This window comes from Colletotrichum karsti (assembly GCF_011947395.1).
Source record: "Colletotrichum karsti strain CkLH20 chromosome Unknown Scaffold9, whole genome shotgun sequence".
In the NCBI taxonomy this organism is placed as follows: Eukaryota; Fungi; Ascomycota; class Sordariomycetes; order Glomerellales; family Glomerellaceae; genus Colletotrichum; species Colletotrichum karsti.
This window is the reverse complement of record NW_024065909.1, coordinates 615,680-639,588: the sequence shown is the minus strand read 5'-3', so window position 1 is coordinate 639,588 and position 23,909 is coordinate 615,680. Positions and strand designations below refer to the sequence as shown.

Here is a 23,909-nt window from a genome sequence, read left to right as displayed (position 1 = left end):
ATGACACTTCACGTATCACCGCAGCTTCCCATGCGAATCATAAGACGAGGCTTGACCTCTCACAGACCGTTGAGAAGAGGCCTCAACACATCACCCGCATCACATCAAAACCGCCGCCCCTCCCTCGCCATCCTCGACGACTACCTCAACACATCCGCGCCTCACTTCGCCCACATCCCACCCTCACAACTCCAAATCACAACCTTCAACGACACCATCGTCCCCGTCACCGACGCCGCGCAAGACCGCCTCGTCGAGCGCCTCCGCCCCTTCGACCTCATCTCCACCGTCCGCGAACGCACCGCCTTCCCGGGCACCCTGCTGCGCCGCCTCCCCAACCTGAAGATGCTCCTCGCCACCGGCACGCAGTTCGAGATGTTCGACCTCGCCGCGGCCCGCGAGCTGGGCATCCTCGTCGTCGCGGCCCCGGGGCTCGGACGCGGCGGCCAGCTGCGGCAGAGTATCAAGAAGGGGGCGTTCCATCCTACCACGCAGCACGCGTGGGCGTTGATTCTCGCGCTGGCGCGTAACGTGGCGGCTGATGATGCTGTGATGAAGGCCGGGGGGTGGCAGAGCGAGCTGGCTACGAATCTGTCTGGGAAGACGCTGGGTGTTGTCGGATTGGGCCGTTTGGGTGCTGCGGTTGCGCGCGTCGCGCACCTTGCGTGGGGCATGCGTGTGGTTTGCTGGAGCGAGAATTTGACGCAGCGGAGGGCTGATGAGATGGCTGTCTCCGTCGGGTTGTCTGTTGACGGCAGGGTTCAGGGCGGGAAGACTTTTGAGGCTGTGAGTAAGGAGGAGTTGTTTCGCGGCGCGGATGTTGTGAGTTTGCACTACGTTCTGAGTAACCGCTCGCGCGGCATCGTTGGCACCCGGGAGCTGGGGCAGATGAAGCCTTCTGCGTTGCTTGTTAATACGTCGCGGGGGCCGTTGATTGACCAGGAAGCTCTTGAGGATACACTGGAGCATGGTAAGATCCGAGGAGCTGCGTTGGATGTTTTCGATATTGAACCATTGCCGCTGAGTAGTCCGTGGAGGCGGGCTGGGTATTGGGGTCGAGATGGACGTTCTATTCTTCTCACGACGCCGCATATGGGATATGTTGAACGTGAGCTGATGAATAATTGGTACGGCGAGACAGCGGAAAATGTCGAGCGCTGGATTCAGGGGGGAGAGGTTCTTCACCGACTGGCTTGAATAACTTCCCAATCTTTCATCTAGTGGGCTGAAGAATTCATACCACTCACTATACAACGAAACCATGTGAACCTGTGGGCAAAAGCCCAAAAAGCCCGGGCTTGCCAAATACTAGAGGATGTTTATTTCATGGATCTCTATCTAACTGGTCCTTTGATTCTTAGTTTAGTCATGAGTCCAGGAGCTCTTCCTACCAGACTGACGTATGATTATATCGACCTCGAACCCGTGTGGCTTATTGTTCTTCGTGCCTGAAGCCTCAAAGCCTTGCCCTCACGTTATCGCCGACATCAATATCAGACGCCAAAGGGACGTTTGCCAACGCTCTTGGACCGCTGCTACCTTCCATCAAGACATTGTAAGCCGTCTCGTCCTCACTCATCTGCCTCCACCTCCACAGCTTTGATGGGATCTGCCCCTGACCTACTCCCTCAACCGCGTTTACAACCCAGTTGCCAATGTTGGGGAGATACTTGAACGCATGTCCGCTACCGCCTGTCGCCACCATCAGCGAGCGTTCGGTGCCGGGCACGTGGTCGATGACGAAGTGGTTATCGTAGCTATCCGTGTACCAGCAAACCCTCGTGAACGACACTTCAATGCCAGCCTCACCCAGCTCTGGAAGGTTCTCCGCCAGAAAAGCGCGGATGACTTTCAGAGCTTGCTGCGGGACCGTCTTCAATTTCTCACCGTCGCCGGAGGTTCCAGCAGAAGACCACCTCGTGACCGGCACACTGCGCTCCTTGCCGTCTGCCTGGGCGACGGGGTTGGTGTACTTCGTGCCGCGGTACCCAATTTTCAACCATCCATTCTCGTCCCTGGGGAAGCCGTAAAGCCCGCCCTCGGCGCCGTCGCGGACTTTATACGTGAACGTGGGGAAGTTCTCCGGCGCGAAACGGTCGAAGAGAGGAGATGAGCGGGGGATCTTGAGAAGGACGACGGATCCAGCCGTCGTTTCGCAGAGGCCGTCCATGGCGGGGAGGATGGAGGGAGTCCAGCCGCCGCAGGCGAGGATCGTCAGCTTCGCAGTATGCGTCTTGCCGTCGCGAGTCTTGATGCCGGCGATCTGCTTGCCTTCATACACCAAAGACTCCAGCGCCCCGGCCTCGGGGTCCAGGACGAACTTGACGCCTTGAGAAGCGGCTTTGTGCAGCGCGAAGCGGCAAGCTTTATCCGCGACGGCCATACCTCCCGTCGTATCGAGAACGCCGGCCGCGTTGAGGCCGCGCTTGAGTCGGCGGAACGGGTCCATGCCAAACGCGAAGCCTTTCGCGGCGGCTATTTTCTGGTGTGTGGGGGATATGGTGATGAGCTGGGTGTTCTTGTGTCCTGCGTTCTCCATGTTGTCGACAGTGTCCTGCTCGAACTGGGGCAGGGTTGCTGAGTCGGAGAGGGACAGGTTGCCGTTGTTGATGAAGACTCGATCTGAGGTCGTCATGCCTGGGGGTACTGTCTTGCCGGTGGCGAGTTCTTCGTTCCAGGCGTTCCATCCCTCCAATGCCTCTATCGTGAGACCTTGGTATTCTGTCTGGGAGCCGTAGGCTGAACGAATAATCTTGTTCATGTCTAGACTGTGTCAGTAACTTGCAAGATAGGGTGTTGGTGTAAAGCTGTTACGAACCTGCGGATGCGCCATCGCAGCCGTTGAAGTATGAGTATAGAGACTTGTGGTATGGTTGTTTGTCGAAGACAGTGACATTAGTGTATCCCCTACGAGAGAGGTGGACGGCCGTGCTGAGGCCGAAGATGCCTGCGCCAACGATGATGATAGCATCGTCTTTAGCAGGTGCTGGTACCATGTTTGAAATGATTATATGTTATTATGAGGGCCAGGTCAAAGTTGACGTCTCTCTGTTGCGCTGAAATGTCTCAATTCTTGTCTCTCAAGTTGACCGGCGTTCGTCCTGGAGCTTCTCATGAATAGGAAACGCGAAGAGAAGCCAACGGTTGATCTTAGCTACGGTTCAACTGGTTATTCGTAATCAACTGGGCAACAGGACGTTCGGAGCGTCGACGCAACGTCCAATGACATGCGAATCAATCTAATCAGAACGGCTTGGTCGGCCTCCGTCCATATGGCTCGATACTTCGGGTTCCGCCGTAGTACCGCGGCAACGTGGTCGGCGGAGTTGGGGGTCGCCGTAGACAAGTGGAAATGCGGGGAGAGACAGGGGATATCGAGTGGTTTGAATCCCAACAGGTTCGTCTTGAGAGGCGATGGAAACGAGTCAAGTCTTTGCAGTCAACGCTAGTGTAGGAGTATTGGAGTCAATCTCGGGGGTTTGCGATCAAGTGAACACTGAGAAGTTGAAGAAGTAGTCGTTCGTCTCATCATACTGTTAGACATACCTATGGTCAATCATGTACAGAAGTGGAGCTTCAATGCACCTTGTTATCTGTCCATCGTCACTATCAGAGATACCTCATCCTCTAACCTGCACTACCGGGCTGGTGCCGGGTCAGACCCACGTTTTCTCCCCGCTAACGCCGTCGAGGTCCGGTCCCGGCAGCTGATAACCTGCAACCCGCCCCTCATTTGAGATGGCCTGGTCACCCTTGCTCGGATTGTCCCGGATAAGGGTCCAGGGTCTCTCGTTGGCAAAGGGTCAAGTGATTCGGGTCAGAGAAGTGTCAATCCTGAGAGCACGGTTCACTGGGGAAGATTCCTATCTCCAAGGGGGCTTGGCTCACATTGCCAAGGGGTCGAACAGTAGTTTATGGAAGTATCCGCGGACCTCTTGTGTCTACCCCAGGTTTTCCAGCATGCATCTTCAAGGAACCTGACAGCTGGGACTCTTCGGTTGCGACGATGACTGGATGCAGGTCTTGATGGGGAACTAGGCCCATCTCTATTGTGTCTTGGCTCTGATAACGCCAACCTCTCTACTGGTGACTAGTAAGAGGAAAGGTGTTCCCCAGATTGTTGACCTGCATTATAGATATTCCCTGTCTCTCCTCTTACACTCATCTATATCGCAGCCTCGTGTTTGGCTGTGATTCTACGATTCACCTCGAAGTCGGCGGTTGGCCTTGCTTCTCGACAACCAAAACGAAGCCAATAGTATCACATCACCAGCCAACGATAGTCAAGACGACAACGTACTGTGACAATACAAATCGCCCAAGCTGTCATCATGGCTATCAAGGAGGTCTTCACCGATTCGACATTCGCCAAATACATCAAAGCCATCCGGGAGTCGCCTCGTGAGCTTATCTCTAACCGCAAGCTCCTTCTCACAGCTGCCCTCTATGCAACGAGCGGCATCCCCATTAGTGAGTTACGCTGAATGAGACCTTTCTTCAACTCGAAGGCAGTATCTAATTTCTATCTTCACAGCATGGGACCAAGGATCATCATCCGTAGTGCCCTCCCTCCCAGGTTTCCAGAAAGACTTCGGCATCACATCAGCCACCAACCCAACCCAGGTCTCCAACTTCATCTCGTTCGTATATATCGGTGCCGGCATAGGAGCGGCCCTATCTTTCTTCCTCAATGACCGGATCGGACGCATGTGGTCATACCGTCTTTATATGACAATATGGATCATAGGACAAATCATCGCCACCGTGTCATTCGGCAATCTCGGCGCCCTTTACACCGCCCGTATCGTTTCGGGCCTGGGAATCGGTGCCCTCACCGTCACAGGGCCTGTGAGCATCGTCGAGATTGCCCCCACTGAGATTCGTGGACTGTTGGCAGTGTGGTTCAGCGTGGCCATGCTGCTCTCCCTGACCGTCTCCGTCTTCATCGTCTACGCCAGCTTCGTCCACGTGGCAGTCGGCAGGATGCAGTATCAGCTCGTCTTCTTCTCGCCGACCATCGTCATGGCGATTCTGATCTTCCTCAGCTTCTTCCTGTACGAGAGCCCCCGCTGGCTGTTCATCGCCAGACGCGAGGACCAGGGCATCAGCAACTTGGTTGCCCTTCGAGGCCTCTTGGCCAGCCATCCCCGCGTGGCCCAGGAGATCGAAGACATCAAGTGTCAGATTGCCAAGGAGGAGGAGAAATTCGGACGTAATCCTGGTGTTTTGGTCCTGATGAAAGACGCGTTCCTGGTTCCGACGAATTTGCGCCGCGTCCAGCAGTGCGTTATTTCTTACGCACTCGCGCAGCTTTCCGGAGCAAACAGTGTCACCTCTTACCTCGTTCCCATTCTCGCCATGGTTGGTGTGAGCGGTGGAACTTCACGAAGTCTTTTCTTGAGCGGCATGTACAGCATGGCCAAGTTCTTCTTCACTCTCATTGCTAGCTTCTTCTTCATCGACGCGCTCGGCCGCCGTCGCAGCCTGTTTACGGGTATATCCATTCAGATGATCTCTGATCTATACCTTGGAGTCTTCATCAAGTTTCGGCAGGAGGGTCCAGTTGCCCCGGGCTCCAGTGAGGCGGCTATCGCAGCCGTCTTCATCCATGGATTCGGTTATGCCGTTGGTAAGTTTTCTGTCCGAGTTACTCGCAGACATGGACAACTAATGATATCTTTCCAGGTCTTCTTGTCCTTCCCTACGTGTTCGGTGCCGAGCTATGGCCCAACCATCTCCGCTCCTTCGGCAGCGCCTTTTCCCAATTCTTCCACTGGTTGTTCTTCTTTGGGGTGAACAAGGGCATGCCCTCGCTCCTGAAGCAGACCAACAACTGGGGTGCCTTCATCTTCTTCAGCGGATGGTGCTTCTTGTCTCTGGTCTACGTCTACTGCGTTGTCCCTGAGACTTCTCAGCAGAGCCTGGAACAGTTGGACGAGCTGTTCAAGGGCCCTTGGTGGAACGTCAATCGCAGGGCCAGGCAGATGAAGAAGGAGGCCCAAGAAGCCGTCCTTGACGCTCAAGAGTCCGTGTCAGTAACCTCGCTCTCACTTATCCCAGACAATGGGCTAACGAAGAATATTCAGCAGCGAGTCTGATTGCAATGTCAGCAAGGACAAGTCACAAACCGTGAGCCAGAAGGTCTGAGGCACTCGAACAGAAAGAATGCATGTACTGAACCAGCAATTCCTCCACGTTTTAAAGACTTGTATGTAGAGAAGAATATGAAAAGTGTGATGATGTTTTTTAGTCGACATTGATGTATGATAGTCAGGCGGGCTATCTGCTTGTGGGAATCCACAGGTGTTACTTAATGCCTTCTCTCTACAATTGCACGGCCTTGTGTTTCTTCTTTTAATAATACACAAGCTGCCATGTAGTTACCATTCGTGCCTTGAGTTTGAAAATACTTATTGATTCGGAAGAAGATGTGGTGTGCCTGGCATTTCCTCACTTGAACCAGCTCTTTTTCCGGACAAGTAGGCGTGGAAAGCAGCGACTCCCCGCCTGCTTCAGGGGAATTTTAGTTGTGTAAGAATGGCACTTTGTAGACGTGTCATTCGACGAGACGTTTGCACGCGTATGAATTCGGAAGATTCTTTTTGTCCATGCGATTTCATGGTGTTTGAATAGTGACATATTTATGCTTCTTGGTTCCCAAGCCCATGTAATTAAGAGTATTCGAGCAAAAGATTGACTCATTTCGCCAGCTTCTCTGTCTTCCTTGCCTGGATGTCGATGACCGGTGAGTTGGGCTTTCCCGTCTTGAACAGTGCCCTGATATTCTCGAAACACTCCCTCTCAGCCTTTTGGAAAGCCATATCCGTCAAACCTCCAAGATGAGGCTGCGCAATAACATTTTCGTGTTGCAGCAGAGAGAGATCGGGGTTGGGCTCATCGCAGAATACATCCAACCCTGCCCGCGCAACCTTGCCCGACTGGAGAGCGTCCTTCAGTGCTTGCTCGTTGATTACCGGCCCACGAGCAGTGTTCACAATGAACACGCCGTCCTTCATCGCCGCAAACTCGGCGGGTCCGATGAGTCCTGTCGTTTTGTCGTTCAGAGGGCAGTTGAGGGAGACGATATCGGACTTTCCGAGGAGGTCGTGCAGGGAGGGGCAGTATTCCGCGTTATACTTGGCCTCCTCCTCAGCAGGTAGTTGATGGCGGTTGTAGTACTTGATCTTGAGGTTGAATACGGCGGCCTTCTTCGCGAGGTACTGCAAGTGACAGTGTTAGCTCCTCCTCATCTGCAAATTTCTCTGCCGATAGATCTCACCTTTCCAATAGCTCCCATTCCGACAATACCAAGCGTCAAACCTGAAGGATCCCTTCCAGGCACAAGCCCAGGAGCAGTCCTCCATGTACCCGCGCGCGCACTCCTCTCCGCATTACTCGTGTTACGCAACACCGCCAGCGTCAAGAACATGGCCATATCGGCCGTCGCTTCAGCAACGGCATCGACCGTGTTGCAGAACCACATGTTCTCAGACGCCATCCATTCGACGTCGAACTCGTTGAAGCCCGCGCTGGCGGACGTGATGATCCTGCAGTTGGGCACGAGCGCGCTGAGCAGGCCCTCGTCAAAGGGCTCGTAGGGTGGTGTGCCCATGCGGATGATGAAGGCGTCGATGGGTCCGTCCTTCTTGATGGTCTCGGGCAGCATGGCTATTGTCTCGGCGCGGTTTGACGCTTCGAGAACCGAATAGTCGAATTCCGTCTTGAAGTCGGCGAGGTAGTCGTCGCCGACATACTTGGGAGTGCCGAGGCAGACGACGCGGGGCTTCTTGGAGCCTGTGTCGTCGATACGTGTAGGAGCCATTGTGAAAGACGTCTAGAGGATGAAGCTTTGTTGTAATTACAATTGGGAGACAGAGAGAATTACAATGAAAAGCTACCCAAAAGTCTATGACGCGGGGCAGATTTTGCAGGGTATCAGAGGGGAGGAAAAGCAGGCCGTAGCTTTGAAGAGCTTCAGAAATAAGTGCAAGAGAGTGTCGCAATTGTCCTGTTATTTCCCATCAGTGACAGACAGCTATCGCCTTCATCCCAGCAAACCGTCTTGTAATCCACTGTAATCCAGAATGCCCGGATTGTCCCCTCTGCTACTTCATTCCCCGCGGGAGGCCGAAGAACGGAGGTGTGGAGGAGGGTCGGATTCCCCCGAGCAAGGGTCGCCCCTAAGCAATTTTGGTAGCATTGAGCTCGGGATGAACCGAGTCTAATGACTTGGACCCTGGGAGGACAACGACTAAACAACTTTTTGTTACGTATGCAGCGCGGGGAAGTGTTTATTCAAGGCTGCTTACGAACTTCTTTTGTCTTCGTTTGGTAATTAGATCTGTTCCTGACATGGGTCGGGTCACGCGGTGTTGAGTCCACTTGTCCAGTCTTCTGGCATTACGAACTCTGCTGCAGTCCCCCAAACTAAGAGGAAGGAAGAAGGAAAACAACTGAATTTGACAACCAAGACAGTATTTCACACAATCAAAATCAATATGCTGGAGTCCGCAAATCAAGACGATCTCCCCCCGTTGGGGTTCATTGCCATCGACCTAGACATTCATCGGCCCCCTGGTGACCCTTATAATGAGCGAACGTGGCCATTTCCGTTGATCCGTGAAATGGCCGAAGGCTCGAAGGTGTCACAAGTCGTGAGTTCAGAAAAGTACGACTCTGCTTTTATCGACCGATTTGTCGATGCAGGTTTGCGACTAGCGGCCCGAGGATGCGTCGGCATCATCACCAGCTGCGGCTTCTTAGCCATGGCGCAAGCAGAGTCAGTGACAACCGTTCATTTACATGTGATTAAGTCTTGAGTGGCTAACATTTGCATTCAGTCTCGCCGCTAGATTGCCTATTCCCATTGCAACCTCTTCTTTGGTGCAATTACCCTCACTGCTGGCCTTGCTACCACCGACCAAGAGTGTTGGGGTTCTCACGTACGACGAATCCCGTCTGGGACCGCAACACCTGGCTACTTTTGTACCTCAGAGCTCCATAAATAGAGTTGTCATTCGAGGGGTGCCTGCTGGTGGCCACTTGCGCAATACGATAGGAAAAGGCGCCCCGTACATCCACGCTGACATTGAAGCGGAACTGGTGGCTACAGCTAAAGAACTTGTGGCAAGCCGGCCAGATATAGGTGCTTTGCTACTAGAATGCACGAACATGCCTCCCTTTTCAAAAGCCATTTACAATGCGCTTGGGAGAAAGATACCTGTTTATGACGTGTATACCATGGGAAGGTGGTTTTATTCGGGGCTTGTATCACAGACTCCGCCGGAATGGACGGAATAGAATACATTTTGGTTGAGGCTCATGCCTCCCGTCCCGGTGGTATGGAAAGCTTAAAAATCGGTTCCAATATCCCTTTGAAATATCATTGCGGTTATCTCAACTGTCTTGTATGATTCTTATTGTGCGAAGAACAATAATTGGATCTGCGTGATCAGACAAGATGAGCAAGAGAATAATGTCCCTCATAAGATGTCTGGTTCATTTCTTTCGCTTGCTTTTGATGCATTCTAGAAATATTACAACAAGAAATCGCCACCAGACTCCTTCTGAATAAGCTGGTACTCAGGGACAAACTGCATGTACATGACCTCCGGTGTGCCGGTTCCGTCCTTGGTGTACTGAGCTTCCTCATCGTCCACTATCGTCTTCTTCAGTCCGCTAGCAGCACCATTGCTTCCCGGGGCTATCGCCGCATCAATGAGGAGTTGAGACTGACAAGCACGCTCGAGAGCGATGAAGAATGCGGCAGCCTCGCCAATCGTCCCGCCACAGGTCAGCAGGCCGTGGTTCTGCAGAATGAGATTCTTGTTCGTGGGTCCGAGGTTATCTGCGATGCGCTGGCCCTCCTCCTTGGCAAGTACAACACCACCGAAGGATGGGTACACAGAGAGGTCGTTGTAGAACATGCAAGAGTCTGTTCGCATTGGTTATTCTCGAAGTTGCCTGTATGAGGACGGCCTGTCGGTGCTCACCTTGATTCAGCATCTCAATCGGCTTTCCGAAAGTACTCCACGCCCGACCGTAGGGGCTGTGCATGTGGCAGGCGGCGTTGATGTCCGGCCGTCTCTGGTGCAGGGCCGAATGAATCATGAAGCCGGCCGTGTTCACCGGCTTATCAGCGCCGCCCAGGCGGTTTCCATTCTCGTCGATGTGGACCATGTCCGACACCTTCAAGACGCCAAAGTGTACGCCATACGGGTTGATCCAGAAGGTATCTGGCCTCACGGGATCTTGATAGTTGTTAGCCTGTATTCTTCTCTTCCTGGGATTTGCTGTCTGGTCCGGACCGGGTGATAATACCTCTGAGACTGATATGTCCACTGCTACCATCCGAGAAGCCTAACTTGGCAAAGATGCGGAAAGCAGCAGCCATCTGCTCCAACTGCCACTTGCGGGCCGCCTCTTTGGACTCCGGCACTGGGATCTGATGGAGTCGCTTGACTTTGCCGCTCGCCGCATTGCCCGAGTCCAGTGCCGACGCCGGTGCGGGGGCGGGAGCGGAGACGGGTTCCGTTGCGCTGGGTGACATTATGGGTGCTGAGTTGGAGGACTCTTGAATGTCTATGTGAGTTGGGAGGCGGGTCTTCAGATCAACGTCCCTTGGATATCAAAGTCTAGGTCATTGCCCCACGATATCGACCTTCTTTTTGAATCCGCGAACATCAACTTCTGGGAGATTGATTACGTGACGTGACGGCGGATGGCGGTTTCTCCGCACTACTGCGGGAATCTCTTTACTAGAGAGGGCGGATATGCAATGTCGCCATCCCTCGGAAACCCCCGACTGAAGCGGCTAGAGACGGTGTCGACTTTGGACGACACACCCCCCTTCCGAAAGACCCATCCATGTTCGGATACGGGGAGGCCCCGCATGCTCGTTTGACCACACCACGTCTTGGTGCTTATCGGCAGCAACCGGTGAAGCTTGGAACCGGTCCCAGATGACCTCGGTGACGGCAGAAGTCGGCACGGATCAGGAAGGTTAGTGGTGCAATAGCCGCAGTCATGGAAATTCAATGGGTTGTCGACGTGGGCTCCAGTCGGCTTAAGGCTCGGGAACAACCAGAGCAGTCATGTGAAGCTCGTTGACACCTTCCGAAGCAATCTTCTGACTACGAATGCAGTCGAAACGATGGAATGGCTGTCGTCAGAGCGTTTCAAGCTTCTCTTACTAGATTATATAGTGACCGAGCGGCCGTCCGGGATGCGCAGACGCATTCCTTCTGAAGGACCAAGCTGAATACTGCCCCAGGCTTGTAAATACACCTCATTTCACAGAATCATATCATACTCTCCCAGCAATCCATTATCTGTATCTTATCATGTCAGCCAGTCTACTCTCCGCATCCCGATCCGTTCCTCCGGGAAGATCGGGGCCGGATGCCGGCTATGTCGATGCTGACACCCTCCGAACAACTTTCGCCCTCGCCATGTCGGCCATGTACAAAGCCGAAGTCCCTCTGTACGGCGATCTCATCCAAATCGTGCAAAAAGTCAATCAGGATGCTCAGGAAAAGAAAGCCCAGGGCCTCGAGGGCTCTGCGACCATGGATGCCAGCATCGAGCGTCTAAGTCTCGAGAGACACGGCGCAATCCGCCTCGGCACCCCGAAAGAACTGCACACCATCCGCCGCATCTTCGGTCTCATGGGAATGAGCGCCGTCGGCTACTATGATCTCTCGGTTGCCGGACTTCCGATGCACGCGACCTGCTTCCGCCCGACCTCGACCGAGTCTCTCGAGCGCAACCCCTTCCGCGTGTTTACGACACTCCTCCGTCCAGAGCTCCTCAAGTCCGGAACGGCACGGGCTGTGGCCTTGGACCTGCTGAGCAGACGCAACATCTTCAGCAATGCTCTTGTTGACCTCCTCGATCGCGCCGAGCACTCCCAAGACGGCCGTCTGACTCCAGAACAAGGTGAGCGTTTCGTCGTCGAGGCGCTCCGGACATTCAGCTGGCAGCCTCTGGCTGCAGCCACAAACGAAGAATATGCCCTGCTTCGTGAGGAGCATCCGATCTTGGCCGATATCGCGTGTTTCCGTTCATCTCACATCAATCACCTCACACCTCGAGCCCTGGACATCACCGCAGCCCAAGCAGCCATGCTAGCGGCGGGAATGGCAGTCAAAAGTCGTATTGAGGGCCCACCGCCGAGGAAATGTCCAGTCCTGCTGCGCCAAACAAGCTTCCTCGCTCTTCAAGAGGGCATCCGCTTTGCGGTATCCGGAAGAGACGAATTTGTCGACGGATTCCACAAAGCCAGGTTCGGAGAGATTGAGGAGAGAGGAGCGGCGGTGACACCAGCTGGTAGGAAGCTATATGACAATCTCCTCGACGAGACCATGTCCACCGCAAAATCGAGCGGCAGAGCATCTGATCCGGCTGCCATGGATGAGATTCTCAAGACAACGTTTGAGCAATACCCAGATGACTGGGACAGCCTTCGTCGTCGTGGCTTGGTATACTCTGAATACCGATGCAGGGATGACGCAATATCAAAACTCGGCAGGATCTCTGGTCTGGAAATCACTGAGGGCAACTCTCTTCTCGATCGTCTTGTTTCCGAAGGTGTGCTAGAGGCCCTTCCCATCACCTACGAAGACTTCTTGCCCTTTTCTGCGGCAGGGATTTTCCAGTCCAACCTGCAGTCAGGGAACTCGAGCAACTCAGCAATGCAGAAGGAAGAGGCGCCCAAACCAGACTTGGAGGGGTATGAGAAGGCTCTTCAATGTTCTGTCTTGGACGCGAACGATCTGTACGCACAAGCGGAGCGAAAGAGTCTGGAGAGGTGCGCGGAGGAGCTTGGATTGAGTTCGAAAGATATTGCTCGGTTCTTGTAAACACCCGGGATTGTGCAAAGTCTTGGGTATTATTCGTTCATCGTTTACAGGTAGCTCAGTATGGCTTTCCTGCTGCCCAATAATCACTTCATCTTCTGTGAGTAAGCAAAGACGATATAGGTTGAAGAGTATGGTTGGAACGTGAAGCAATGACAGATATAGCCCTGGTATTGTACTCGATGAATTCGCTAGAAATTCCCCATACCTTGGAGTAGGTTAAGTTGCTGTACCAGCCACTCAGACTCTTGCGGAATAGCCAGAGGGTCCAGATCGTTGATCCAGTCCTGCATCCCAGACGGGCTTGCGCCACCCATCGGTATCTGACTCTCCAAGTTCGGACCAGGTCCGATAGCTGGTAAAGACGTAGGACCGGGCTTGTGGCCATCGTTGCAGACCATGGTAATCGTCCGCTGAGATAACGTCTCGAAAATATCGCGGTAGGACGTTGCCAGATTCCACCTCTCGGCAATGATGATGAGAACAGTCGTGCAAGCCATGCACGTTGTCACAACGTCGGCCTGTCGAACCATGTCCCGCACGCGTTTCGAGCGCCACAGGCAATACAAATATGTGAGCCCGCCCAAGAAGAGTATATGTAGACTGCCCCATGTGAACTGGACAGAGGAACTCTGGTATACCCGGCGGTAAAGGAGGCACATCTCGCGGGCGCGCGTTGCACACTCTTCCAAGGCGCGTTCAGTCACCTCGGGATCGTTGTTGTTCACCTGACCACCACCCTCAGCAGGCCCAAGGGTACTGGGTAGACCCATCATATAGTGCCTGTAGAGCAGCAGAATGGAATGATCGTAGGCAATCTGGAACCACGAACTCGACGTAAAGACGGATAGAGGATGAGATCTGGAGTAATCGAGTTGGTCGGGCGTGCTGGCTCGCCATTCTTCCAACTCTTTGCGGAGGCTTTCCATCGTGGCCTTCTGTCCGCAATTGTTCCCGCAGCGACGGGCGGACGGGGGGTATAGGTTGTCGCTGATCTTGGTCCATAGACGGCGAAGTTGAATGGCGTGTATGAAGCCAGTCATGAGCGTTGGGGGGTCAGTGGAGCTTGGACGGGGATTTGACATGAGACCGGCGGATGTGATGTTCTCATCATCCATGTCTAAAGGTAGCTGACATTAAGTTAGACAATCTTCACAGAGCGGCGTGAGTGATCTATAATAGCTGTCTCACCTCGACATCGATAGAATCATCCGGAATGCCAACTGGCCGGCCAAGGGTGAAGGCCACTACCCTGTCGATGTCATAGGCGACCCAGAAGCATCTCTTGGACATCTCCTTCGTCAAGGTATCGGTATTCCTGTGATACCGTTCTGCGCTACGGTGATATCCAAGTTCAATGCAGTGGCGTATAGCCATGCCAGACACCTTCCTGCGAGGTAGACATTGTCAGCCTATGAGAGGGAAGACCACAGTAGATATCTCCGCAAGAGAAGCACAGGAAGCACGTACCATAAGCTTACTCCTACCGGCGACCTTATTGAGTACACAGCGCAAGACAAAATCGCCTGGATTGACTCGAGGCTGTCAAGGTCAAGCACCGCTGCAATATGGTCCAATGCCATCGAGTAATAAGCCTCTGCGGCATCATAGTGGCTTTGCCCCAGCACAAGAGATCCTATGGCGTAGACCTGCAAGAGCTGTGAGCAAACAGACCACCAGAAAGCAGCAGACCATGGATGGTTTACCATCAGCACGAAAAAGAGAGACACGTCGCTGACGCTACTCAGATCGCCTTCGAGACTTGCTTTCAAGCAGCTCTCTTCCCATATTTGAAACGTGGGCTTGTGAAGAAAGGGATACTGTGGGTGGATGTTGTTGAAATAAGCCTCCGACAAGTTGGCCCTCAGAGTTGGCGACGGGAGCCTCAAAGGGACCTCACGAGGAACCTCCGACCGGAGACCCTTCCCCCGGCCAGCATGACTGTGCTGTGAGCTTCCGCCTCCACTAGCCAAACCCATAGTCGCGCTCACGATCCGCGAGAAAGACACCGCAGACGACGGCCCGAAGTAGTGCGGCTCTCTCCCGGCCGCACTCAGACACAAAAGGGCAACCTCCGAGGACAGCATGTCGACATGATGGTCATCCGGATCGACGGACGGCGCTCGGAGGGCGCGTGAGAAGTCCATGTCTTCAAACGACGAGGGTTCGGGCAGGCCCTGAAATGCGGAGGGCATGTGCATGATGGGCATCGGCTGTGTCGCGGAGCCGGCGCCGGGCGGGCCCGCGTGCTCTCCGTCGCGGCCCTCGTTGGGACCGAAGTGATCAAGCGCGACCTCGGGCCGGACCTGCTGTAGAAGACCTTCGAGATAGGCTACGCGGGCTTCTAGCGACTTCATGTAATCCCGCGGACGATGCAAGCCGGTCCCGGGATCTTCAACCAGGCAGTCTTTACCGGGGGGGTGATCAATTGAGTGTCTTGATTTGAGCTTGTTCCAAGAGGCCTACCTCGTCCTGTTCTGACGCAGTTTTGGCATTTCGGACTTTGGCCGTCGCACTGATGAAGGTTAGGAAAGTCCGATTTCCACATTGAATCTTACCTTTAACTTCTTCTGCTTACAACCGATGCAGGCCAGCATAGTACGCTCGCCGAGACGGGGGCGTTTTGCCGTGTGGGTGCCGGCTCTCTGATTGCTCATTGTGAAGACCAGGAGTAGTGACAAGCTAGCAACGTAACGAACGTTCTGACGAGGAGATCTTCGCAGTGGAGCAAGTCAAAAAATCCCATGTCTTTGAATGTGAATTGATAGAATCAACAACTCGTGGAGCCGATATCGTCAATGCCGAATATGTGTCAGCGGAATTCAGTTGCTAGAGATAGGGGCGTGTGGTGATAGTGCCTCGCCGGCGGGCACACTGAAATGCAATCATCATGCGGAGACTGTGGAGAGGAACTGCTTCAGGGGGTGTAGCGCGTTCGGGACTTTCCCTCGCCAAGGATAACAGCTCTTGTTGCTTAAGTATCCCGTGTTAGTGCCCCCGGAATCCTGGAATGCCGGGATGCTGCGGCTGTGATCCCGGCCGGAATCGGAGCAACGGTGATCGTCTTTCTGCGTCACTGGCGCTGCACAACTCTTGGTCCTCACCGAGGTCAACTTCTCAGTAATCATGAGATCGCTTGAAATAATGTTGAATGACCGCAAATGGAGAAAGAAGCGAAGAAAGGACATGAATACAAATAACGGAGAGGGCGCAGTTCACTAGACGGGTGGCTTAACTTGTAGGCTTGAGGGGGCTGGCCAGAAGCTCTGTCAACGGTGGAGGGCAGAGCTCTCGACGCCCGCAATAATAGGAAATAAGAGGCAGATCTGTTTGCGGAAAACGGGAAAACGGCTCGCTTTTTCGGGGAATAGCTTAGTAGGGCATCGATCAGAGTCAGTTATGGGCGCATTTACGTAGTCAGGGTGGTTTCTTAATGACAGCGCGTGATCCACACAATGGAACCATTTCCTCGGGATCAGTGGGATCATGCATTGTCTAAAAGTGCGCATGCCATGTGAGGAAATGCCTTTTACAGATTTGACTGCTCCAGATTCTGCACGTCATCCGTTCCAGAATCGCGGCTACCGCGGCAGACACGGTGCTCAAGTGACACGATTCGTGCCCTGCTCTCCGATAATCACGGACGGGCTGGCTATTTAGCCGACAGACACATGTGAACAGGAGCAGGGGCATTGTAGTGAGATCTTTTGTCTTTAGTTGAGTTCTAGGAAGCATACAACAATATGTGATTGTTATGAAGCAAACGCACCAGTATGAATGATCGTAATGGAGGACCTGCAGACGCTAGGGACAGCTCAATCTATGTCGGTGTTGAGGTTATCTGATCGTTCCAACGGTAAGACGATCCTATTGGAATCTAGTCCAAGCACATACGAGCTTGCTAATTTCTGCCTTCAAGGAATGAACAGTAATACCCAAGCACCGACAAACCTTCCTAAGTGCATGGGAGAACCCACGGTTCATCTCACCGAGTCACCGCCGTTTCGCGGTGCGAGCCTCTCGCTATCCGGCTCTCCGTCGCCAGATCATAGTAAACGGCGCGACCGATCTGATTAACCGGTTTGACAGCTAGTTGGAGGAAAACCTCCGCAATGGAAAAGCCACGATTACGAAATAGCGCCAGCTAGTATCTAGCGTCCTCCTCATGCCTGCGATGGTGAGCGGGATCTAGTTTAGCGCTGAGAGTTGCGTCCCGGATATCTGGAATCGATGATCCGAGTCACCTCATCAAATCCAAAAACGAAGTCCGTTTTCGTCTGGATGAATGTCTTTGTACTCCCACCCAGCGTCAATGATGTCTCGGCTTTCCGGAGCGCGAGGAAAGAACCTGTACCGTACCTTTGGCTCGTGGATTGGTTAACAAGCTTTCCTTTCAACCACACAGAAATTCGGACGAAGGATAATGGGCTCACTCTCCGACTCTCACTAAACCTATCGCGTCAACACCCTCGGTGACCTCGACACTCGAGCCCTTCTAGAACAAAGTTTTGGGGTTTCATCTTGTCATCCCCCTCTCGCACAGAGTGGCGTATTCTAGAGAAAATGGTCGTTATTCCCCCCTCCCGATTTAGTGTGGGAAGGTGTGTCTTCTTCGTCCCAGATGGAATCGTTTTCGCACGTAACGCATCGAACGAGAGACCAACAACAACGTCGTGCGATGTCAAAACATCAACATCAATGACTTACTATCTGCGTCCGCACGCATGATGCACTTGCTGTACAAAGCATTAACCAGTGCGACGATACCTCCTCTCCCTCTTCCCCCGCGCGACTTCGCCGATTCCGCCGAGGATGGCGACTCACACAGCATCGGCGGCGTCATCATCGCCTCCGTCGTCCCGGCGACCGCCATCTCGACGATGTTCGCTCTATCGCGGTTGTTTGTGAGGGGATGGATTCAGAAGCGGGTTCACTTCGATGACGGAATCTTGCTTGCCGCGGTGGTATGGATCGCTGTCTGTGAGGACCAGGATGGTTTTGCTGAGTATCACAGGTTTCGGGATGGACGTCAACCGGAGCAACGCTCAAGGCGGTGTCAATCGGTCATGGGAGACACGTCGCGACGCTGTCGGATCCGCAGAAGGAGGCGATCCTGCATTGGACGATCATGTCATTCGCATTCGGCATCTTCGCGCTGGTCTTACCGAAGCTCGCCGTTGTCGCTCTGGTCAACCGCCTTCTTCAACCTAAGAAGGCCCAACGAATTTTCCTATGGGGACTTGTGGTCTTTTGTGTCATCGCTCTTCTCGGGAATGTATTGGGGCTTTACACGTCGTGTTCACCGGTACAGTCTGAGATGTCTTTCATGACAAAGGCATGCCTGGGCCCAGACATGGCCGTGGAATATTCAATATCAACAAGTGGTAGGTCAGGCATCAACATTCAGACACGAATCCAGACACTTACTCCAGCGTGAAGCAATATCTGCCGCGACAAACGCTTACATCGCGATTTACGTTGCGTTTTCGATTCGCAAATTGCACTTCGCAAGGAGGAAACGTATTGGACTGGTGGTATCCCTATCTCTTGGTGCTGTGTAAGTTGTCATGGACGTCTTCAACATTGTCGGCGAGCACATCACTGACTCTTACAAACAGAGCGCTGTTTACAGCAATTTTCAAATGCACGAGATTAAAATCTCTCGGCAGCCCTGACTTCACATATGATGCCGCAGATCTTGTCATATGGACAAGGTGAGTTCTTTCCGCAACACGTTCCTTGCGTATTATTGACCAACAACTCATAGTCTTGAAGCGGACGTGGTCATCATGGCCGTATGTGTACCAGCCATGCAACCTCTCATCGACTACCTTCTCCCACACCCAAGCGACGCCTCGAGCTCATCATCATCACATTCCCCACCAACATCACCAACATCCCTAACACCCCGAAAAAAGCTATGGAGCATCAGTCACGATCCCGAAGCAGCACGAAGCTGCGACACGGAGATCCAGATGCCCGAAATGATTATGGTCGAACGACAGTTCGAAATCAACGTAACGAAGAGTATCCACACGTGGACACCAGACACGAACCCATCAGCAGTAACGGAAGAAGAAAAGTTTCGAATAGTTAAGGACGAAGGGCCGGATGGAGTTGTAACGACAACAGTTGTCGTGATGTCGTCGGCGCCTGCGGATGTTACGAGATTCCCCCAAGCGTGAAGATACATACAGCCATATTACATCAAAATAATGAACATAATGATAGAAAAGTTTACTGGCAAATCCCAGAGGGTATTTGAGATCGAAAATACCGAGGCACATCGAAGGAGATGCTACATGCTTTGATCCGAAACGGTTCAGGAAATGCTATCTACACCCACTGGGACGGGCACGTCGGAACCGGGGAACGGTCCAAGTTCCACGGAACCGCGCTCCCTGTCAAGCCCCACAGTGGCTGTGGTCTTCGTGGCTCAGTCGGTAGAGCGTTGGTCTCATATTACGTCAATATGACCTTGTCTTTAGACAGGGACATCCAAAGGTCGAGAGTTCGAGCCTCTCCGAGGACATTTCTTTTGCCTGGATTGGTCACAATATCTCTTTCTTTTTGCCAATGTCCTTCACGGTAGAAGAGAACTCCACTGTGTGACTTGATGGCTGTCACCTGAGGGCAACACCCTCGGGTAACCCCATTCTCATCCTAAAAAAAACTCTTTAGTGAGTCGCTCTGAGAAAGTTTATCCTTCAAGTGCGCCTTGACCTACTGTTTTATTTCTCTTCATCGCGCAGGTTCAACCTTGAACGAAGGAAAGTAAGCCGATGGAAAATTAAGGGCAAAAACAATGCAGGCGCTAGGTACTCAGGGGTCACAGGGACTCGTTCGCCAATGCTACAGGGACATGAGTGACGTAAAATACCATGTGGCCAGACGGTGAACGACACGCTTAGCACTCCTCCCTTATGACTCGCGCCCTAAAACATACTTTGCTGTCTGGAAAGTAAGACAGTAATCACTGACAAGCCATCAACACCATGGCAAAGATGGTTTGGAGGCATTCGAAAGATCACGAAATATCTCTCAATATTTCGAGAAGCCGGATAAGTCGGGATGCGTGCTAAGCCTCGGTTACGTAGGGATGGGGCTGCAATGACCCTCCCGTACTGCTGCGGCCAAGATCAAGACTTCGCCATTCCACGTGTCATTTAACTGGAGCGGTCAACGCAGCGCGCGTCACGGTCGGGCGATTGATTTCCTTCTCCTCACAAAAGCGAAGATGAAGGCGTTTTTCGACAAGGCGAAGAAGAAGATCGAGGCCGAGATCGCGGCCATCACGGGCGACGATGACGAGCCCCGACCGGCGCCTCCGCCGCCCCAGAACCAGCCGTATCAGCAAGCTCCGCCGCCTCAGGGGTTCGAACGGGCCGTGTTTGCTCACTTCATGGTACGCATAACAGCTCAATCACCGTGGATAACACAATCTGATGATGCCTGTGTAGTTGAGTAACACGTGCGAATACACGGTGGACGAGTACAAGGTCGACATTGGCCTCGCTCAGGAGGCTCATATTGATGGGTTCGTGGTCAACTTTGGCATCCACGAGGAGGCAGTCGCCAAGCTCCCGGAGTTCTTCTTTGCAGCCGAGCAAACTGGGTTCAAGCTGCTGTTGTCCTTCGACTATGAAGGAGCCGGAGCATGGCCCAAAGAGAGGGTTATCGAGATGCTCAATCGGGTAAGTTGATCCTGGAGGACCGGTTTATAGATAACAGTTCCACGCCACGCGATAGGAAGTCGTTAACACCTGCTGTAGTTCGGCCCCTCTCCCGCTTACTTCAAGCGTGGCTGGCAACCCGTTGTCTCGACCTTCGAAGGCACTGGCAACGCGGCAGACTGGCACGACATCAAGGCGGCGACGGGCTGTTTCTTCATGCCCTCGTTCTCATCCATCGGAGCTCAAAACGCCATGAACACCGGCGTGACGGACGGCCTCTTCAGTTGGTCCGCATGGCCTGACGGCAACCGGCGAAAGATGGACCCCGGATTGGACGCTTCATACCGCCATTTCCTGGGAAACAAGCCATACATGGTGGCCGTGTCTCCTTGGTTCTACACCAATCTCCCGACCTGGAACAAGAACTGGGCATGGAAGAGTGACGATCTTTGGAACGATCGATGGAACGAGATTCTCCAGATGAGGCCGGAATACGTACAGATTGTGAGTTTCCCGCGGTTCCTCCTGGCGAAGCCCATTTACTGAATGGATCAGATCTCGTGGAACGATTTCGGAGAGTCCCACTACATTGGTCCTCTCCACGAGAAGCAGTTCGGCGCGTTCGAGTATGGAAAGGCGCCGTTCAACTACGTGCGAGACATGCCGCACGATGGCTGGCGGTTGCTCTTACCTTTCCTCATCGACCTCTACAAATACGGCCATGCCACGATCAACCGCGAAGGGCTAGTGACCTGGTACCGCATACATCCTGGCCACGCCGGTGACAGCGGAGGTACGACGGGTAACACCCCAAGCCACGGTCAGGAGCTGTTCCATCCGGCAGAGATCCTGGAGGATAAGGTCGTATACTCTGCGCTTCTCACAGGACCCGCCTCTGTGACGGTCAGCATCGGCGGAGTTCCTCAGGAAGGATCATGGGACGACGACGGGGTGCCCCAGGGTGGTGTTGGCGTCTATCACGGCAGCGTCCCTTACAACGGCAGGCTGGGTGAGGTGGTGGTGACTATTCACCGTGAAGGGAACGTCGTTGCGCAAGTTCAAGGGCGGCCCATCACGGAGGAGTGCACCGAGGGAATCAACAATTGGAATGCTTGGGTCGGAGGCGCTCATTCACCGATGGGAACCCATGCTGTTGCGCATCTTGGTTGAACGTAGTCGGATCATGGGCCCTACTTCTCACAACTACAAGATACTGGAATACAAAAATCAAATCACCAGCTATTGAATCTCAATGCCATGAATTCTTCAACTACGTAGCTGCATAATCACGAGGGATACCCTATTCGAAGTGCGACTCAAATTAAGTTCGCAATGCCAGGAGACACCTCGTCCAATTTCTCCAGCAGCTCATACCACAACTGCTGCTGAACTCTGGCACCCTCTTGACTCAGAACAAACTCCGAAGGCCTACAATCGCCGAGTCAGCTGCTGCGTCGACTTCGCATCCACGTCAAGCAGCTCGCAATGGCTGAGATACGCAGAACTAAGGAAGAAAGAATGTTCGACTTACTTGCCAACTTTGCCGTCGTCAAGATACTGGCCATGGGTCTCTTGAGCGCCTTCTGCGGCCAACACGAGCGTGCGGCTTGCTTCCTCCGGTGTTCTCCCGATTATCGCGAAGACCATTTTCAGAATCTTGCCGTGCAGCCAGGTTACATGCCTCGATATCTCGGTATCAGATACACCCGGGTTGAGCACAGAGACGATGACGTTGCCTGGCTTGTTGGATTCCGTGACCTTGTTGGCTAGCTCTCTCGCGAGCTGCAGGAGAATTAACTTCGAAATGTTGTATCTGAAAGTAGATAGTTAGCCTGGGATTCGTATGTGATGACGCGGTTGTCAGTGTGAAAGGAGTTACCTGTCAGCCATACGCGCCGTCTCTTCTACCGCCAGGGCCTCGAAAATGCGTTTGTTCTGACTGTCAACAAGGTCAACCTGGGAATGACCAAGAGAGCCAACAAAAGTGATGACAGAGTCCCTATCATGAGCCAAGGAGGTTTCCCTCATCTTGGGTAGAAGCAGCAATGTAAGAAGCACAGGACTGACAACATTGACTGTCATCATCATGTCGTCCTTTCCCGCGAGGATGAAGTCGTAGGTCATGACTCCGGCGTTGTTGATGAGTACATCGAGTCGTTCGAGGCCATTGACGCGGTTGGCAAACTCCTTAACACTCGCGTAAGAGGCGAGATCCAATTCCCACACCTCCACGACGCCCTTTCTCCCGGTTGACTCCTCGATCAAGGCAGTGGCTGCATGACCTTTTGAGAGGCTTCTGACAGCAAGAATGACCCTCGAAGCTTCAAGGCGCACTAGATGTTTTGCCGCTTCGAAACCCAGGCCAGTATTTGAGCCGGTTACGATGATAGTCTGGCCCGTAAACTTCTTGGTGGGCAATGGTACTTCGGTGAAGACCTGAGAATGAATGAATTGGATTATAGAAGACATTGTTGACGGGAAGGAGGTTATCGAACTTTGAATGTTTTGTAATAGACGTAGTCTTGATGGCGACGTAATGACAACGGGCGGTGGTTAGGTTGAAAGTCAAAATGATTTCGTTGCTGGATAGCTGACGAGTGGCTTCTCAAAGGCGACAAGATATATGTTATTATAGCACTTAAACGGTGTTATACGTTGTTGGGACTTGGCAATCATTATTTGATATGTTATTTAATTGTTTCCGGCTCCTAGTCCATCAGTAGAGGCGGGTTTCCGCCGAGCCGTAAGACTCAAGCCGACACCACCGGATCATTGCGCGTTCCATCAAATCGCTTGAAGCGTATCCCACGCCACTTGCCACCAGGTCGAAATAAGTACTCTCAAATCAACGGCTGCTTATCATGAAGATTGTTAGAAGAGAACTATGGCGCGATGTCGCGAGTCGTCGGGGCCGAAATCGAGGGGGGCTTTGTACATTACCTTGGCTGCTTGACACGTACGGTAGCTTTGCTCACCAGGCAATAGTCTTTGACAAGAATATAGACCATGAAAGTATCCGCGTCATAGAATCCGAAACATCGAAGCCATGGTGTGAATTCGGACTCAGTGGGTGATCTCGGCCCCGAGAACATAAGCGGGGGGACACGGTGCTGAGCCGACCGCCGCTTCCGCAGCAGCATCGGCGGAGTCCCGCCACGGCGCTCCGATGACCCACTGGGCACGCTTCGGCCTCGCCGCGCTGCAAAGAAAACATGCTCGACACTTGCAGGCAGTGGTCTAGAAACATTCTCTGTTCTTCTAGAATGATTCTTTTTCTCGCAGCAATTTCAAAGGACTGACTCTGTCACCTACGCATCAATGATAAGACCCTCAGATGGTCAGCCGTCACGGTCCTTTACCCCCGGCCCTCCTGTTCGAC

The 23,909-nt window shown here is 53.2% G+C and overlaps 10 protein-coding genes across 10 annotated transcripts; 5 read left to right on the top strand and 5 right to left on the bottom strand.

Moving 5' to 3' along the window:
- Positions 1 to 1,117, top strand: CkaCkLH20_03734 (uncharacterized protein; the record flags this gene model as incomplete). The annotated part of the gene is made up of 2 exons (XM_038886453.1): positions 1 to 970; positions 1,029 to 1,117. 2 exons carry the CDS (start codon positions 1 to 3, stop codon positions 1,115 to 1,117), a joined length of 1,059 nt encoding a protein of 352 aa, XP_038748295.1.
- A 339-nt stretch (positions 1,118 to 1,456) lies between these two features.
- On the bottom strand, positions 1,457 to 2,996 carry CkaCkLH20_03733 (FAD dependent oxidoreductase; the record flags this gene model as incomplete). The annotated part of the gene is made up of 2 exons (XM_038886452.1): positions 1,457 to 2,763; positions 2,819 to 2,996. The coding sequence occupies 2 exons, from the start codon at positions 2,994 to 2,996 to the stop codon at positions 1,457 to 1,459; spliced, it is 1,485 nt and encodes a 494-aa protein (XP_038748294.1).
- Positions 2,997 to 4,331: 1,335 nt separating this feature from the next.
- On the top strand, positions 4,332 to 6,147 carry CkaCkLH20_03732 (MFS quinate transporter; the record flags this gene model as incomplete). The annotated part of the gene is made up of 4 exons (XM_038886451.1): positions 4,332 to 4,470; positions 4,535 to 5,629; positions 5,686 to 6,025; positions 6,087 to 6,147. 4 exons carry the CDS (start codon positions 4,332 to 4,334, stop codon positions 6,145 to 6,147), a joined length of 1,635 nt encoding a protein of 544 aa, XP_038748293.1.
- A 551-nt stretch (positions 6,148 to 6,698) lies between these two features.
- Positions 6,699 to 7,822, bottom strand: CkaCkLH20_03731 (glycerate-and formate-dehydrogenase; the record flags this gene model as incomplete). The annotated part of the gene is made up of 2 exons (XM_038886450.1): positions 6,699 to 7,220; positions 7,280 to 7,822. 2 exons carry the CDS (start codon positions 7,820 to 7,822, stop codon positions 6,699 to 6,701), a joined length of 1,065 nt encoding a protein of 354 aa, XP_038748292.1.
- Positions 7,823 to 9,536: 1,714 nt separating this feature from the next.
- Positions 9,537 to 10,549, bottom strand: CkaCkLH20_03730 (class II aldolase adducin domain-containing protein; the record flags this gene model as incomplete). Its single annotated transcript, XM_038886449.1, has 3 exons — positions 9,537 to 9,934; positions 9,993 to 10,250; positions 10,321 to 10,549. The coding sequence occupies 3 exons, from the start codon at positions 10,547 to 10,549 to the stop codon at positions 9,537 to 9,539; spliced, it is 885 nt and encodes a 294-aa protein (XP_038748291.1).
- Positions 10,550 to 11,342: 793 nt separating this feature from the next.
- Positions 11,343 to 12,860, top strand: CkaCkLH20_03729 (uncharacterized protein; the record flags this gene model as incomplete). Its single annotated transcript, XM_038886448.1, has 1 exon — positions 11,343 to 12,860. One exon carries the CDS (start codon positions 11,343 to 11,345, stop codon positions 12,858 to 12,860), a length of 1,518 nt encoding a protein of 505 aa, XP_038748290.1.
- Positions 12,861 to 13,048: 188 nt separating this feature from the next.
- On the bottom strand, positions 13,049 to 15,514 carry CkaCkLH20_03728 (fungal specific transcription factor; the record flags this gene model as incomplete). Its single annotated transcript, XM_038886447.1, has 6 exons — positions 13,049 to 13,987; positions 14,049 to 14,247; positions 14,328 to 14,506; positions 14,564 to 15,264; positions 15,324 to 15,372; positions 15,416 to 15,514. The coding sequence occupies 6 exons, from the start codon at positions 15,512 to 15,514 to the stop codon at positions 13,049 to 13,051; spliced, it is 2,166 nt and encodes a 721-aa protein (XP_038748289.1).
- A 2,067-nt stretch (positions 15,515 to 17,581) lies between these two features.
- CkaCkLH20_03727 (uncharacterized protein) lies at positions 17,582 to 19,042 on the top strand (the record flags this gene model as incomplete). Its single annotated transcript, XM_038886446.1, has 7 exons — positions 17,582 to 17,821; positions 17,872 to 18,111; positions 18,169 to 18,241; positions 18,297 to 18,414; positions 18,476 to 18,571; positions 18,625 to 18,652; positions 18,776 to 19,042. 7 exons carry the CDS (start codon positions 17,582 to 17,584, stop codon positions 19,040 to 19,042), a joined length of 1,062 nt encoding a protein of 353 aa, XP_038748288.1.
- Positions 19,043 to 20,094: 1,052 nt separating this feature from the next.
- On the top strand, positions 20,095 to 21,700 carry CkaCkLH20_03726 (glycosyl hydrolase family 71; the record flags this gene model as incomplete). The annotated part of the gene is made up of 4 exons (XM_038886445.1): positions 20,095 to 20,262; positions 20,318 to 20,551; positions 20,630 to 21,034; positions 21,086 to 21,700. The coding sequence occupies 4 exons, from the start codon at positions 20,095 to 20,097 to the stop codon at positions 21,698 to 21,700; spliced, it is 1,422 nt and encodes a 473-aa protein (XP_038748287.1).
- Positions 21,701 to 21,846: 146 nt separating this feature from the next.
- On the bottom strand, positions 21,847 to 22,999 carry CkaCkLH20_03725 (uncharacterized protein; the record flags this gene model as incomplete). Its single annotated transcript, XM_038886444.1, has 3 exons — positions 21,847 to 21,958; positions 22,062 to 22,343; positions 22,410 to 22,999. 3 exons carry the CDS (start codon positions 22,997 to 22,999, stop codon positions 21,847 to 21,849), a joined length of 984 nt encoding a protein of 327 aa, XP_038748286.1.
- Between the last annotated feature and the right edge of the window lie 910 nt (positions 23,000 to 23,909).